At 54.3% G+C, this 15,070-nt stretch overlaps 1 protein-coding gene across 1 annotated transcript in view; it reads left to right on the top strand.

Annotated features, from left to right (window-relative positions):
- ASS1 (argininosuccinate synthase 1) overlaps window positions 1-12,006 on the top strand; it is a 50,713-nt gene extending 38,707 nt beyond the window's left edge. Inside the window, exons 13-16 of the mRNA XM_035015613.1 lie at window positions 1,510-1,641; window positions 6,290-6,446; window positions 10,193-10,258; window positions 11,724-12,006. Of these exons, the coding sequence (XP_034871504.1) occupies window positions 1,510-1,641; window positions 6,290-6,446; window positions 10,193-10,258; window positions 11,724-11,769 (401 nt within the window). The 3' untranslated portion in view covers window positions 11,770-12,006. The remainder of the gene's footprint in view (window positions 1-1,509; window positions 1,642-6,289; window positions 6,447-10,192; window positions 10,259-11,723) is intronic.
- Window positions 12,007-15,070: the final 3,064 nt, after the last annotated feature.

Genomic DNA, 15,070 nt, shown 5'->3' with positions numbered 1-15,070 from the left:
GACATTTACCGTTTTAACCATTTTGAAGCTGACAGCTGAGGAGCAGTAAAGAACATTCACACTGTTGTGCAGCCATCATCCCCATCCACCTCCGGAATTCTGTCTTCCCCAACTGAGAGCCCCCCTGTAGCCCGCCCCCCAAACAACAACCTCCCTCTGCCCCCTCTTCCCCGCCCCCCACACCCACCATCCCACATCCGCTCTCTGTTCTCCAGGTACATCCTCGCTGTAGCAGGTGTCGAGAATCCCTCCCTCTTCAAGGCCGAATAATATTATACCGTGTGTATATGCCACATTTTGTTTATCCCTTCAGCCGGCGACGGGCATTGTGGTGGCCTCTGCGTTTCGGCTGTTGTGAATAGTGCTGCCAAGAACACGGGCGCACAGATCCTTTCTGATTTTTAAAGCAGCCAGTGTGGAAGGACGGTGGTAAATGTTCGGGATCCCTTTAAATGTGCCCCCTCAACGCTGTAACGTTACGTGGTGGGAAGAAAGGAAGCTTTCAGAGTCGCGTTGGTGGGAGGGGGTCCGTTCTTGCTGCTTCCCCAGGGCAGGTGTGCCTGTGGTCAGCTCAGCGTGCTCCCTGGACATGCCGCGTGCGCATGGGCAGTCCTGCCTCCTGGGGCCTCCTGTCCTCAAATCCAGTGTGGGACTCCTAATCGGACCTCCCTCCCAGTCAGGACCATGCTCAGCTCAGGGGCAGTCCCCCCGGTGTCACTTTGGAGACCCTCGGCTCCAAGCAGGTTGTTTAGGAGGTGGAGACACGGGGCCTGAGGTCATCGGGAGGGGGCTCGAGCAAGGCCACCTTCCCACGACCTTCTGGTTTTGGGCCCCATCGCCAGCTGACCCACGGGGCAGCAGATAGCACCAGTCAGGGACTCTGCGCCTCGATCCAGGTCCCAGCTCCACACTGGGCACGTTCTGTCTGCTCCCGGGCCTCAGTTTCCCCACCTGCACGTGGGGTCGGTGCGGGAGACCACCAAGCCCTCCGCCGCCCCAGAGATCAGGCTGTATGTGCAGAGACGTGGCCGGCAAGGGAGCCTCAGGCTGAAGATGGCATGCGTGTGTGCACACGTGTGTGCAAGTGTGTGCACAGCTGTCCCCTTCCCTGGCTCCCCAGTGGAAGGGAGGAAGGGATATTTGGGGCCCTGGGCTCCACCGTAGTTGGTTTAATTACAGGTTTTCAGCCGTGGGCCAGTGGGCACGCGTTGGGAAGGAGGGGGGAGCCGCTCCGAAACCCTGTCATTTTCCAACGTCTGAGGGCCTCTTCAAAGGGGGGCATCCAGACATTTTCTCCACAAGCCGCAGAGTGGACTGTCGTGGCCCCAGCATGAGCATAATGACAGGCGCATTTTGCAACAAGCTGGGAGTGAATGGGTCCGACCGGCTTGTCTCCTGTCAGACGAGTCATTATTATTATTTTTTTTTTTTTTGTCATTTGCTGACAGTTTGGGTTTCATGCGTTTCTCTCTTTTTTCTCGTTTTCCCCCTGCCTGGAAAAATGGCTAGGTATCTACGAGACCCCAGCAGGGACGATCCTTTACCACGCTCATTTAGACATCGAGGCCTTCACCATGGATCGCGAAGTGCGCAAAATCAAACAGGGCCTGGGCCTGAAATTCGCTGAGCTGGTGTACACGGGTGCGTAGACCCCCCTCCCGAAGCGAACAGCGCCCTCCTCCAGTCCTGCCCCACCCACCACCATCCTCAGGAGGGCCTGAAAGAGGCAGGGTGACGGGGGTCGAGCGAGGGCAGGGGACAAAGCGAGGGGGTGGGGGGTGCCGACACCTGCCTTGTTCACGGGGTGTTGAGGGACCCCCCAAGATGGCCAGCTGCCTCCACACCTGGGATTTGCACAACTTCGGTAGTGTCATCCCTAGGGTGGCCGGCTTCTACCCAGCACGTGCCAGATGGGGACACGAGCCATCCTGGGGGCTCCTCCCAGCGTCCCAAGGAGAGGTGCAGCCAGCTCCTCTTACAGATGAGGAAACAGAGTCTCAGGGCAGAAGGACCTTGTACAAAGTTACACAACCGGAAGTAGCCTAGCTGGGTTTGACCCCAGGCTGGGCTGTGACCGGGCAGAACCTGGAGCTGCCACAAGCAAGGGAAATTCTGCCCTGACCAAGAACTTGGCCCCAGGCCTGGGCATTGCCTGAGCCAGAGGGAGCCCGTGCACGGGATGACATTAGCACATGGTATGGGGGGCGGGCGGGGGGCCACGTTCCAGGTGAGACTCGGTGCCTTATCTGTCACAGAGCTGGAATCCAGGCCTCCTGACTGCAATCCCATCCCTCACACCGTGTAACAGGGGTCCCCAGATCCAGCCCATGGCCCGATTCTGTTCAGCCCATGAGTGAAGCCTAGTTTTTTACACATTTTTGAAATGGTTGGGGGAAAAAAAAAACTGCTTATTAATACTATTTCACATCCCCTGAGAATTCTAGGAAATTCAAATTCCAGTGCCCATAAATGGCATTCGGGCACGGCCACATGCACTGGCTTACATGTTGTCTGTGGTCACTTCCGAGTGCCAGGGCAGGGTTGAGTCATCTGTGAGAGAGAGCACATGACCTGCAGAGCCTAAAATATTTACTAACTGGCCCTTTCCTGAAAATGTTTGCTGACCCTGCTCTATAACGTGAGAAGGTACATCAAACGGTCCCTCTGAGCTGTGGTCGCGGACAGGCTGCCGCCCTAGGCGGGGTTGACAACTGCGGGGGCCTGGACATCAGGGGGACCCGGCAAAGTGCATATTAATAATCCGTACCTGGGATAAGCCTCCACTGCCCTTGCCTCGTCCCCTCCTCCTCCCCTCAGAGGTTTTATTCCCTTTGAAAGCTCCAAATCACTGTAACTCAACTCGGGATTTCAAGGGGACTCGGTGGTTATTGGCTGTGTGATTTCTCCCTCCCATTGTATCTGGCAGCTTTGAAGCTGGGATCCCCCCCTCCCCCCCCCCAGGTACAGACAGGTGTTTAAATACCATTGTCTCCTGCAGGCTCTCTTGCTCAGCGGGGTTTCAGCAGAAAGGTGGATTCTGGTTACAGAGTAGGAGAGTCATTAAGCCTGGCAGGCCCATAGGGGAGAGCACCTGGCCCGGGCTGCTAGCTCAGAGGCTCCTCTAGGGAGGCCGAGTTGGGGCAGGCCGCCAGCTGCCCTCCCCTCCCACGATAGAGGGGCCTCCACCTCTCTTGCTGCAGGAGCCTGAGCTGGGCAGTCGAGGGTATTACCTAATCTTAGCTGCACCAAGGTGAAGAAACTGAGCCCCAGGCAGGCCAGGACACAGAACAAGCTTTCACGGCTGATGAGTGGGGTCTTTGAGCCCAGGACAGGCCAGCTTCAGAGGCCAAGTGCTCGGCCACTCCAGCGGATCCAGGGTAGGCGGGAAGGTGGGCTGGGGCCCTTAGGAAAGGGAGATCAAGGGGTCCCTCGGTGTCTGGGGCACAGCTTGGCCCGCAGGCTCAGGGCCTCTACACCTGACTGCTGGGGTGGAATCCTTATTCTCTTAACTCACCGAGCCCTCCAAATCCCCAAATGAAGTACAGTGATTAGGAGGTTTCAAAGGATTATTGACACTCGCCTTCCCAGGTGCCCCTGATGTCATCAGGCCCCTGTAGATGTCACCTTGGCCTCGGGCAGCAACTCGGCGGGGCTCTTTGATGTGATTTCTCATGTTAGGGAGACATGAACATTACAGAGCGGTTTAAGCAAGTTACTGAACCTCCCTGTGCCTCGGTTTCCTCATCTGAAGGGTGGGGATCATAAATGTACGTGTCACATAATGACGACTAATTACATAAACACTTGTAAAGCATCTAGAGCACAGAAGAATGCAATTTCAGCGTGGATCGATAAACTACAAATGCCTGGCGTGGTTTCCGAAGATAGAGTCAGGGACCTGGGGCCTTGCCTCCGGCTGGGTTTATGACCTTGAGTAGGTCTGTTTACCCTGAGCCTCAGTTTCCCCTCCTGTAAAATAAAGGGCACCAGGCCAGGTCTCTTCCTGCCACACTGCTGTGATACAGGGCTTCCTCAGAAACACAGATAGGGAGACTGAGGCACAAGGAAGCCCTTCTACCTCAGCCCCACTGCTAGATGCCCTGTCCATCATCCTCTCCTCACCCCATCCCCAAGTTTCCCTGTGGGACCCAGCCCACAAGGGCATCCTGGCAGGACCCCAGCTTCGGGACCCCTCCTTCTCCTTTAGGGCACAGAGCTCACCTCCTCTCCCTCGCCTGTTTCTTCAGCAGGAGAACGGGTAAGATGCCCAGCTCATACAGGGGGCTGTCGTCCCGATTAGCATAGTGCGTGGCCCAGCCCCAGACCTGAGATACCCATGCAGCACGCCAGGCTCACTGTCCCTCGCCCCAGGCTGGGTCTGCTGGGAAAAGAAATCTGAGTGCAAGATCCCCATGCGGGGGAGGTAGGAGATCCTGAGATAAAGCGCAGGCCAGGTGCTCCCACGTGGGTTTCTGCCCCCGCCCCAATCTCTGGCTCCATCTCCTCCCTGTCTTCCAGCCTGAGAGCTTAATGGTCTAATTATCCTGACTTAGCAAGAGGGCCAAGCCACTGAGGCATGGCCGGTGAGGGGTGGGGAGGGGGGCATCAGTGTCCCCTCCCGTGGGGGTCAGGAACACTTTTCAGGATCTCACTGTGGCTGGGGATACCTCTCTGGGTGCCTGTCTCCCTGTGTACAGGGAGGGCTGGTGGAGGCCATATTCAGATCTCGAATTTAAAATGCTTAGTGCTCGGCCTGCATCCCATCAGGGAATCCATACACCCCCCTGGAGAGTGATAATATCTCATTGTGCAAGTGAGGAACTCAGGTACAAAGCGGGTATGTTGCCTGTCAGTGTGGAGCAGGATGCAAACCCAAATGACAAGTGGCCGGAGGGTGGCCCAGTCTCTTCTCTCCCTGCCCAGCCCTCCCTGACCTCTGCAAGCCACTGGACCCTATCCCAGAGAAGGCCTGCTCCCCTTTCCCACGGAGAGCCTCAGCAGGTGCCCCTGGAGGCCCAGCCTCCAACAAAAGCCACAGACCCGGGGCTGACCTGGCCCTTTATCAGGGCAGGAGATCGCGCACCATCTGGCCCCACAGCTGCCCAGGTGGGCTCACCTTCCCGGCTCCGTTTCAGGGAAACCCTACCCCTTGAGCTGTCCCTCCCCCAACCCTGGCCACAGCCCGCCTGCCCTCCACAGAGACTAGAGAGGAGATGGCTGTCTGCACATCTGAGCCTGTTGGTGCCGAGGTACTAGCCCCGGGGCAGCCTGGGAACTGAGCACACAGCCTTCCCTGGCCTGAGGCCTTTGGGGGACAGAGTGGGGTTGAAGAGGGGTGGGTAGCACATTTCCCAGGCACCTCGTATACTGATGGATGTTCCATCCACAGACAGGAAAACTCCCAGATTATCATATGAGGCAGAGCTGTCCTACCGTAGGTCCGGCCCCAGGCCCCTCACTGCAGCCTGTGTGTGATCTTGGAGAAACCTCAACTTCCCCGAGCCTTACTTGCTCACTCAGAAAAGAGAGAGGTGAAGAGAGTTTCTCACAGGCTGTTTCTGACGATTCAAAGAGCTTAGCCTGTGCTTCATACATACAAATATTTGCATAGGAAAATATTAGCGGCATGTAGACAGTTTACTGATGTCTGAGATGAGGGGGGGACGGGGGCCTCTTCCTGGCTCCTGGCCGGGACGCCAGCCTGTGGACACCCGGGGCCTCCACACGCAATAAGCCCACTGGTCCTGGGAGGGGGTACTGTGTCATTCCCACTCAGTAGATGGGGAATCAGAGGCACAGAGTGGTGAAGGCCACAAGCACATGGTCTTTCTGACTCCGAGCCACTACCCAGCTGCCCCTGCTGGGTGCTCCTGTCGCTCAGCCCAGGCTCACACTTGTCTGAGTCTTACCTGAGGTCTCCTGCCCCACAGCTGTCTGCCATCCTCAGGAGACTGAGCTCCCTGTGGGCAAGGGACAGCGTCCCTTCCCGGCAGTGTTCCCAGGGCCTGGCCCATTGCACTGAATATCTGGCATGAGGCAGAGGGTTAGCTCCCCTCCTCTTGATCCTTGGGAGGTGACTGTTTGCTAGGGCAGGGAGGGCCCCTCCCTACCCACAAGAGACCTGCAAGATCACAGGACAGGGACGCGGGCTCCTTGAGGCAGCTGATGCAAGACCCTCCCCCAAGGTCTGCCATGATGGACTGCGGCTCGGGGTTCCCTCCCTATACTCCCAATCCTAGGCCCCAGCACAGTGGGCCTCCCTAGCGCCCTCACTGTTTCCTCCCTACAGGTTTCTGGCACAGCCCAGAGTGTGAATTTGTCCGCCACTGCATCGCCAAGTCCCAGGAGCGCGTGGAAGGGAAAGTACAGGTGTCTGTCTTCAAGGGCCAGGTGTACATCCTCGGCCGGGAGTCCCCGCTGTCCCTCTACAACGAGGAGCTGGTGAGGTAGGTGCCCCCACACTGGCCCCTCGGCCGGGGAGCAGACCCTCATGGCCACTGTCCCTTCTGACCAGCTTTCTCAACAAAGATGCGCCTAAGCATGTATGGGGCAGGGGGGAGGAGATAGTCGTGAAGAGAACCGACGCTACCTCTACCCCCGTGGACCTTCCAAAGGCACCAATCAAATGATCACCTGAACGTAGACTTAGGCAAGTGTCGGGCTGTGAGGAGGTGCAGGATAGTCTGGCTGGGTATAGTAATGGGTATGGAGAAACTTCCCTGAGGAAGTCACCTTTGAGCTGGCCTCCAAAGGACAGGAGCTAACCAGGTGGAGAGGGAGCAGCGAAGTTTCCAGGGACACAGTCACGGGCAGAGGTTCTGGGCCTTGGAAGAGTCCAGAACATTCCAGGCACTACAAGAACACCGGGAGCCAGGGGCCAGAGCGTGAGGGTCCCAGAGCCAGATCTTAAAGGGAAGGAGCCATCAGACCTTTTTCTTTCGAGGGTCCTTCTGGCTGCTCTGGAGAATAGATTTGGGTGAGGTGGGATTGAGAGGAACAGAAGGATCTGACAAATGGTTAAGACGTTAAGAATGGAAAGGGTTTGGATGTGGAGGGAGATGAAGAGGTATAGAATTGCCTGGCATGAGCAGCTGGGCACATGTGGGTGGCGATTCTTGAATTGAGGGGATTCTTGAAGGAAGATCCTACATCTGGGCTCAGACACTTTGAGGGTGAGCCATCTTGGAGACAGACCAGGAGAGTATCCGTTCAGCCCTTGGACACAAGAGACTAGAATTGAGGAGGAAGTGGGTGGAAGACAAGGCGGAGTGGCAGACATCTCGAGGTTTTCCGAGGCCAGGAGGAAACTGGCCGGGGAGGGGAGGGTCAGAGTGAGCCGGGGCGGGAGACAGGGAGGGGTGTTGAGGCCACGCCGAGGGTGCTGCCACGGCCCCGGGACAGGCCGCCGCTCCCTGGCGGGTGGGTCAGAGGCAGCCTTGACTCTTGAGCTGCACCTAAACTTGTGCATGAGACTGTGGCCTCCATGGAGGATCAAGGCATCCCCTTTGGAGGTCACTTGGCCACACAAGAGGTGGGGACCGACAGCCCCACCTGACTCAAGTCCCAGGCCCAGCTTAGCCCCGGCGGAGGCCTGTTGGGAATTAGCGTGCGAGTTTTGTTTGGCGGTCAATATTATTTCCTTCTTTCCCGTCTCCTCGCCGCGTTGAGCTTCTCCCCCCTTCCATCTTTCTAAACACTTTATAAGCCATAAATATAACCGAATCAGTTTAGATCAGTCGGGGTAAATGTCAAATTATCTTCTCTCTTTCTCTCTCTGGCTCTTTCTTCCCTCCCCCTCCGAATCAGCAGCCTCTAATAATCTGCCCAACCCTTCATTAAACCTTACAGCCTCACTCAGGGAGATTAAATGAAGAAAGTAAAAAGGGGAAGGAAAAAAAGAGAGAAAAGCAGGCGCATTTATTCTCACTGTGTCTCCGACCATTTCCCCTTTCTTTTTGATTTCTACATCGCTGACTTGAAAGCCCTTGAGTGACAGCCTCACAGGGACCAGCGAGGAAGCCGTGAGCGGTAGCAGAACTGGAAATGCCGTGGCACAGTAGGTAGAAAGTAACGTAATTATAGAGCAGGTCAGAGCCACTCGAATGAACAAAAATAAAAGCACAGAGGTTTTCTGTAGACCGTCAGGGGAGGTACAAAAAAAAAAAATCATTGTAAACTCTTTTTCCACCACCCCCCCCCACCACCACCCCAAACCACAATTTTAAAAAGAGGTTTTTCAGCTCCCGAGAAACACCTCTGGGAACTCTTCTGCAGCCTCGAGCGCGGGACAAGTGTGTCCCCGGACGTGGGCCTCTCTTTACCGGGGCTGCTGCGGCGTCCTGGGAGGGGAGCAGGAAAGTTTGTTTTGACACGTGCGAAGTGGTGATGAAAAGGCAGATGCACGTGGAGGGGAGCTGGAAGGGGCCCTGAGCCCTGGCTTCTCCCTGAGCGGAGCACAGGGGTCCTTCCAAAGGGGACGGGTGTTCAGACAGTGGCAGCGTGTTCCAGGATTTGATTTGTGTGGGGCGGGTAAGCTTTCTCATCCAGAACAAGGTCTGTAAAAGGGAGCTGCAGAGCCTGATGCTTTAGTTTGGTCCAGCTTTTTCTCTGCCCAGTGAGGGGTGCCAAGAGGCAGCCTTTCCGAGGTCCGACATCTTCCCCCTTACAGGGGACTTGCTGGTCTGCTCCTGGTGGCTTGCGCCACCTGAGACCTAGAGGGGCCAGCGGAGGTGGGGAGGAGGAAAGAAGGGGTGGGAGTGTGGGAGTTCATGTGCAGCTTCCTGGGCCCATGAAGGTCAGGGCCGGGGCATGGTGGGGGTAGGGCAACAGAGCCCACGGTCCTGAACAAGTTGCAGGACAGCTGAGCGCAGACACCCTACTTGTTGTTGTCAAAAGTCCACAGTCCACAAAGAGCCAGCCAGAGGCACAGCCTTAGGGTCTCAGGGGGGGAAGAAAAATAGCAGATTCCCCTCTGCCCTCCTCCTCCCCAATCTCACCTCTCCGGAGAAGGCTCCTGAGGGGACAGGCCGCCTCCTTGTCATCGAGAACCTTGAGACTGCTTTGTCCTGAGGCTGGAGTTCTGGAGACAGGAGGACAAGGGGCTGATTCAGAGTAGGATGTGTGAGAAACAGAGAAGGGACCCCCTCCCCGCCAGAGGCTTGGAGGGTGGCCGTGCGGAGCCAGATCTGAGACCACAATGCCCTGAACTTGTCCTCAAAGAGCTTATCCCAGCCATGATTAAGGCAGATGGGTGATTGATTGCTGACGTCTGCTGCCCCACCCACGTACCGTGGGCCCTGTTCCCTTCTTGCTCCTATTTCCCCAGCACCTGCAGACCATAGGTGCCTAATAAATGCCTGAATAAATGAATGAGTGAATGAATGACACGAGTCATGGTGTGGCAGCCGCATCAGTTCCCGTGGAGTCAGTGATAACACTGAGAGGCCCATTTGACAAGTGAAAGCCTGAAGCTCACCGAGCGGAAACGGGTACCCTAAGCTCTGCGGCGGGGCGGGGTGGCAGAGCTCGGCTGTAGCCCCGGCTGGGAGGACTGTGGTTGGGAAGGGTTCCTCGAATAGCTAAGTGAAAACAGCCCAGAAGATGAAGGCTGTCGAATCTGGAAGATGGCAACTGTGGATGGGGGAAACGTTTATAACAGTGGCGGCTGAGCAGGCCCTTCTCGGGGCCAGCCGGCGTGGGGCAGGTGCCAGGTTTGTGGATGGATCTCAGTGCCGGGGGCGCTGTCACGAGTCCGAGGCTGTCCCGGGTGCACCCCGTGGCCTCCCGGGCCTTCGGGCCACTGGATGCCATCAGCTGTTGCTGGAGATTTCTCTCAGAGCCCCCCCCCCCCCCCCCCACCCCAGCCCTGAGGGCAGAGCTGGCTCACGGATGTGTCCTCGGCTTACAAACGCAGTTCTCTGGTTCATCGGAGGACTTTGCTGGCTGGCGCTGGCCGAGCCGGGACCCTACCTGTCCCATTCCCATAGCAGGGCTGAGACTCCTGCTATCTGGCCCTGGACACGGTGCCTGGCCCATAGTAGGGCTCCTGAATTAGACAGAAACACAATAAGAAGCCAAAGTGTGGGCCAACCCGGCTACCTGCGAGCCTGAGCTGTCGTCCCTAGCCCCAGAGAGCCCCGACGTCGGAAGTGAGGCCTGGGGGCGTGCTGACAGCCTTTCACTCTCTTTGCAGCATGAACGTGCAGGGTGATTATGAGCCAGTCGATGCCACTGGGTTCATCAATATCAACTCCCTCAGGTGAGCAGCTCTGGGCCCTGATGGGTCTTCGGACCCCCCAGGTGTGGGCAGCAGGCTCTGATGGGACCTCAGCTGCTCCGACGCTGGCCTGTCCTAGAGAAGCCCCATCTTCCCGTCCCTCTGCCCACAACATCTTCAGTGCCTGCTTTGGGCCCAGCCTGCTCCTATTCTCAAAGGGGCAGAAGGCATAGCCGGAAGCCACACAGGGCCCTGGGTACTTAGGTCCCCTGTTTCTGGGTCCTACCCTTTGCCTCACTCACTCCCACCCTCTCCAGCTGCAAGAAGGACTCCACTAGGAGTCCCTTGCCTGGGCAGGTTAGAAAGGCAAATGGCCCAGAGGTAGAAAGGAACCTCAGAAAGTTACCAGGCCAAAAAGCACCTGCTGCCTACCTGTCACCATACCTGAGCTGCAGGTCTGGCTGGAAACCATCCTAGCCACGTGGATGCCCATGGCCTAGTGGGATAGCATGCATCAACTGAAGCCACTCAGACTTGGGTTCAGATCCTGGCTCTGCAGGATGGTCCTCCGATCCCTTCTGGATCCCTGGGAACACAAATGGGGATATTGACCATAGCCACCTCACAGGTGTGGCATAAGTTTGCATGAGTCCCAGGAAATCAAGCACTCAGCCCAGACCCTGGCCTGCAGGAAGAGCTCACGGGCTCAGCCCGGGTGTAGCCCAGGGAGGGGAGGGGCATGCACAAAGGCAAGCAGGGTCATTTGTTACCAGCAGCTACCATACGCTCTTCCAGGCACTCTCCTGGGTCGTCCCCATTGCATTCTTAACACAAATTTGCAACTCCAGGAACAGGCCCAGAGTGGTTAAGTAAGCCATCCACAGTCACACAGCTAGGAAGCTGTGGACCTAAGTCCAGAAGGTGTGTCTGTCCAACTCCCAGTTCTGCGTCACCAGCTTCCTTCTCTCCCGGCTTGGCATTGGGAAGGAGGCACGAATCTCTCTTGTCTCCCTGACACATGTCCTGGGCACAGAGCCACCATTTTCTCCCAACGCCAGGCTCTTGTCCCTGGAGCCGAGAGACTGGGAGAGACGCTGAATCCGGCTGACCTTCCTGGGGTGCTCTCCACTCCAACAATCATGTCCACATCCCCCCCTCCCGCCTCCTTCGCCCTCTGTATTTTATGACTATAAACCCTTTTAAATGGCTCCAATCACATCGGGTTTTCATAATGGCCTCTTCATTTCTCCCATTGCCAGTTAAATGCTTTGTCTTCAACAATGCCAAGCAATGTTTTCCCCCAAAGATAAATTAATTACATTATCCTGATTGGAGGGCAGGAGGGGCCAGGGCAGGACCGGGAACAGAGGGGGAGAAAAAAGACAACTTCACACACATCTTAACTAACAGCTGCCCCCGCCACCCGGGTTCTGCCTGAATTAATTGAATGGAGTGCATGTTGTTATTGTTAATTCACATTTTTCTTTGTTTTCAATCTGGTTTACAGGCTGAAGGAATATCATCGCCTCCAGAGCAAGGTCACTGCCAAATAGACAGGCTGACAATGAGGAGCTGGGCCTCCTCATTTGCCCATCTCCCAAGTACAGGCGCTAATTGTTGTGATAATTTGTAATTGTGACTTGTTCTCCCAGGCTGGCAGCCTGGTGGGGGTACCAGGCCCCAGCTTTGTTCCCTGCTCCCCTGTAGCCTGCCGGAGTGGTCATCGGAGGGAAGGGTGGAGGCAGCTGCAGTGGGGAGATGTAAAATGACAATTAAAAAAAGATACATGAGTCTTCTGTTTCTTTATTTCTGCAGAGAGGGTGTTGGGGGGGCGCGTGTGTGTGTGTGTGTGTGTGTGTGTGTGTGTGTGAGTCATGCTCTTCTTAGTCCAACCTTGGTGTTTTCTGACTTAAGCGCTGCCAAAGCCACCTTTTGCCCAGGAACCTGTTTCTCTGGAAGGATCGGAGGCTCTCTCCCCCAGCGAAAACCGGGGAATCCAGATATGCCCCCCTGGGTCGGCCTGGCTTTTTGTCACCGACTGTGGCCCCGTGCCGCGTCACAGGGGAACCAAGGAGAGTTTGGGTGACATGCAGGAGAGCTGTCCTACCATTGCCCACAGAGAACTGGGAATGGCGGCCATGACCGACCACACGAGGCTCCCCCACCACAGCACAGTAGCCTTAAGTACCCTAAATTGTGGAGGAGGAGGAGCCCCCAGTAAGAAGAAAAGCCTGGCAGAGAACAGAAAAGGACAGGCACAAAACTTCAGCGGACACTCTTGGGGGAGGCCACTTGGCCTACAAGGTTCCCGCTACTGCTCCTCCACCAACCCAAAGCGGCCATGTCTGCACCGTGACTCCGCCCCCTCAGTCAGAGTTCATTGGGTCATGACTGGACACCTGACCTAAGCTGGACCAATCAGAATCTCACTCCCAGGAACTGGGCGGGTACAAATAGCCAGAAGCGAGGACAGGTACACTTGGGCCAGGTAGGATGCCCCGTCGCGCGGAAAGCAGAGAGAGAAGAAAGAGGCAGGAGGAAGGGGGAAAGAGTGGGTTTTAGGTCTAGAATCCCAGTGCCCATCCTGGTAGGAACCGTGGTGCTGATGGCGTGTTTTGTGGGGTTTTTTGTTTTGTTTTTTTAAGGAGACTCCATGCCCATTGCAGAGCCCAATGCAGGGCCTGAACTCAGGTTCCAAGATCAAGACCTGAACTGAGATCAAGAGTCAGACAACCAACTGAGCCAATCAGGCACCCGGGTGCTGGTAGCATTAACAGCGGCATTTCTCAATCCGGATTCTGTAAGACACCTGGGGTTCTCCTAACCAATTGTCATTTAGGGCTTAAGCTTGATGAGGGAGTTCCTGATACTTGCAACCAGAAGCATCTTTCCTGGGAAAACTTGAATGCTGGTTACTCTGTGCCCTGCCCTGGTTCTGAACACTCCACTGCCTTTGTCAATGAGGGTTTCTTTCCAAACAGGTTTTGTCTTGAAACGTATTTTTCTCTGATGATAGAAGTTATAAATGAATTATTCAATATTAATTTTGCCAAACACTTTGCTGTACACTTTATTCACATTATCTCACTTGATCTCCAAAACAACACTGTGAGGTAAACACTCCCATTTCCATTTTGCAGAGGAGACAACAGATGCAGAGAAATTGATTTGCCAAAGGTCACTCAGCTAGCAAGAAGACAGCCAAGAACCAAATCCTGGCCTGGCTGACCCCCAAAGCGTTGTTTATGTCCTTAATCATCATGATAGGCTGCATCCTACTAAAAAAATAAATAAAATTTTATGGCGAGAATGATCAGCCATCAGGTTAGCATCCCAGTTACAAACATTGCTTATACTTGGTGTATTTCTTTCTGGTCATATTTTTCTATGCTTATGAATATTTTTGCAAAGTTCTTTGGGTTAAAGTATTTTAAAAGCAGATGTTGCACTGTGCTTTAAAATGTTAACACTAGATCATGAATGGTTCCCTACATCATTAAATCTCTTCTCGAACACAACAGCTACATAATATTCTGCTATAGTGGGGGGGGGGGGGGGAAACGAAGTTACTCAACTTTTTCCCATTCGTAGATTTAGTTTTTCCACATCTAAATTGTTTTCCTGCCCTTTGTTGAATTTGAGTATTTTGGGTGGTTGGTTTATTAGCTATACTTTTATTGCCTTTTTGGTGGATTCTCTAGGGTTTACCTTTGGCTTACCCCAGTCTACCTTCAACTAATACCACACCACCTCATGTGTATACGAGAATCTTACAACAACCTTAGAACATTTCCCTTTGTGCTCTTGTTGTCGTAGGTATTACTTTTTTCAAAACCCCACAGCACGTTGCTATTACTTTTGCTTTGGATTGCCAAATATTTTTAAACGATTAAAAATAAGAAAAGAATGTTTTGTATTTATCCTCATATAGGATTGGCAATGTTTCTTTCTTCAATGTTTGATAGAATTGACCAGTGAAGCCATCTGGGCCTGGAATTTTCTTGGTGGAAAGCTTTTAAAGGGGCACTTGGGTGGCTCGGTCTGTTAAGTGTCTGCCTTGGGCTCAGGTCATGATCCCAGGGTCCTGGGATCGAGCAGGGCGTCTGGCTCCCTGCTCAGCGAGGAGTCTCCTTCTCCCTGTCCCTCTGCCTGCCCCTCCCCCTGCTTGTGCTGTCTCTCTCTCAAATAAATAAATAAAATCTTTAAAAAAATAAAGTATAAATTCAGTTTCTTTGATTCACATAGGGTCATTCATGTTGTCCATTTCCTCTTGGGTCACTTTGGGTAGTTTGTGTCTTTGGAGGAATTTACCCATTTCATTTAGGCTGCCAATTTGATGGGCATAAAGCCCTTCATGATATTTCCTTATGATCTTTTTTCTTTTTTTTCCTCCAAAATGTGTTTATTGGGATAGTTTCCCACTTATCTTGATTCAGGGTGCTTTTAGCGCTGCCTCTGTCTGAAAGAGAATCCTTCTGGAAGCCTTCCTTTTCCTCCTGTAGGCTGGCAAAGGACAGTGGAGCATCCTGGGCACTTCACGTCCATGAGTAGGAGTTGGGGCTCTTTACCAGGTGCTCCATCTTGTGTTTCCTCTATCCTCTGCCCGGGACGGGTGGAGGAGGTCCTTCGAGAGGGGCATGTTCTCATGGGGAGGTCATCACCACTGGAAAGGCTCCTAATTATCTTTTTAATGTATTCGGATTGATAGTGATGTTCCTCTTTCAGTAATTACCTTGGTAATTTGTGTCCTTGTGTTTTCTTGATCAATGTAACTGAAAACATATCATTGTTTGTCCCTTGCTTTGTAATGTCTCTTTTTTCTGCCTGCTTTTAAGACTTTCTCTTTATTGCTGA

The sequence above is a fragment of the Mirounga leonina genome, unplaced genomic scaffold (assembly GCF_011800145.1).
Source record: "Mirounga leonina isolate KUSES-001 unplaced genomic scaffold, KU_Mleo_1.0 Mir_170, whole genome shotgun sequence".
Taxonomy (NCBI): domain Eukaryota; kingdom Metazoa; phylum Chordata; class Mammalia; order Carnivora; family Phocidae; genus Mirounga; species Mirounga leonina.
Note: the sequence above shows the minus strand (reverse complement) of the source record. Positions and strands in the feature narration are given on the sequence as shown.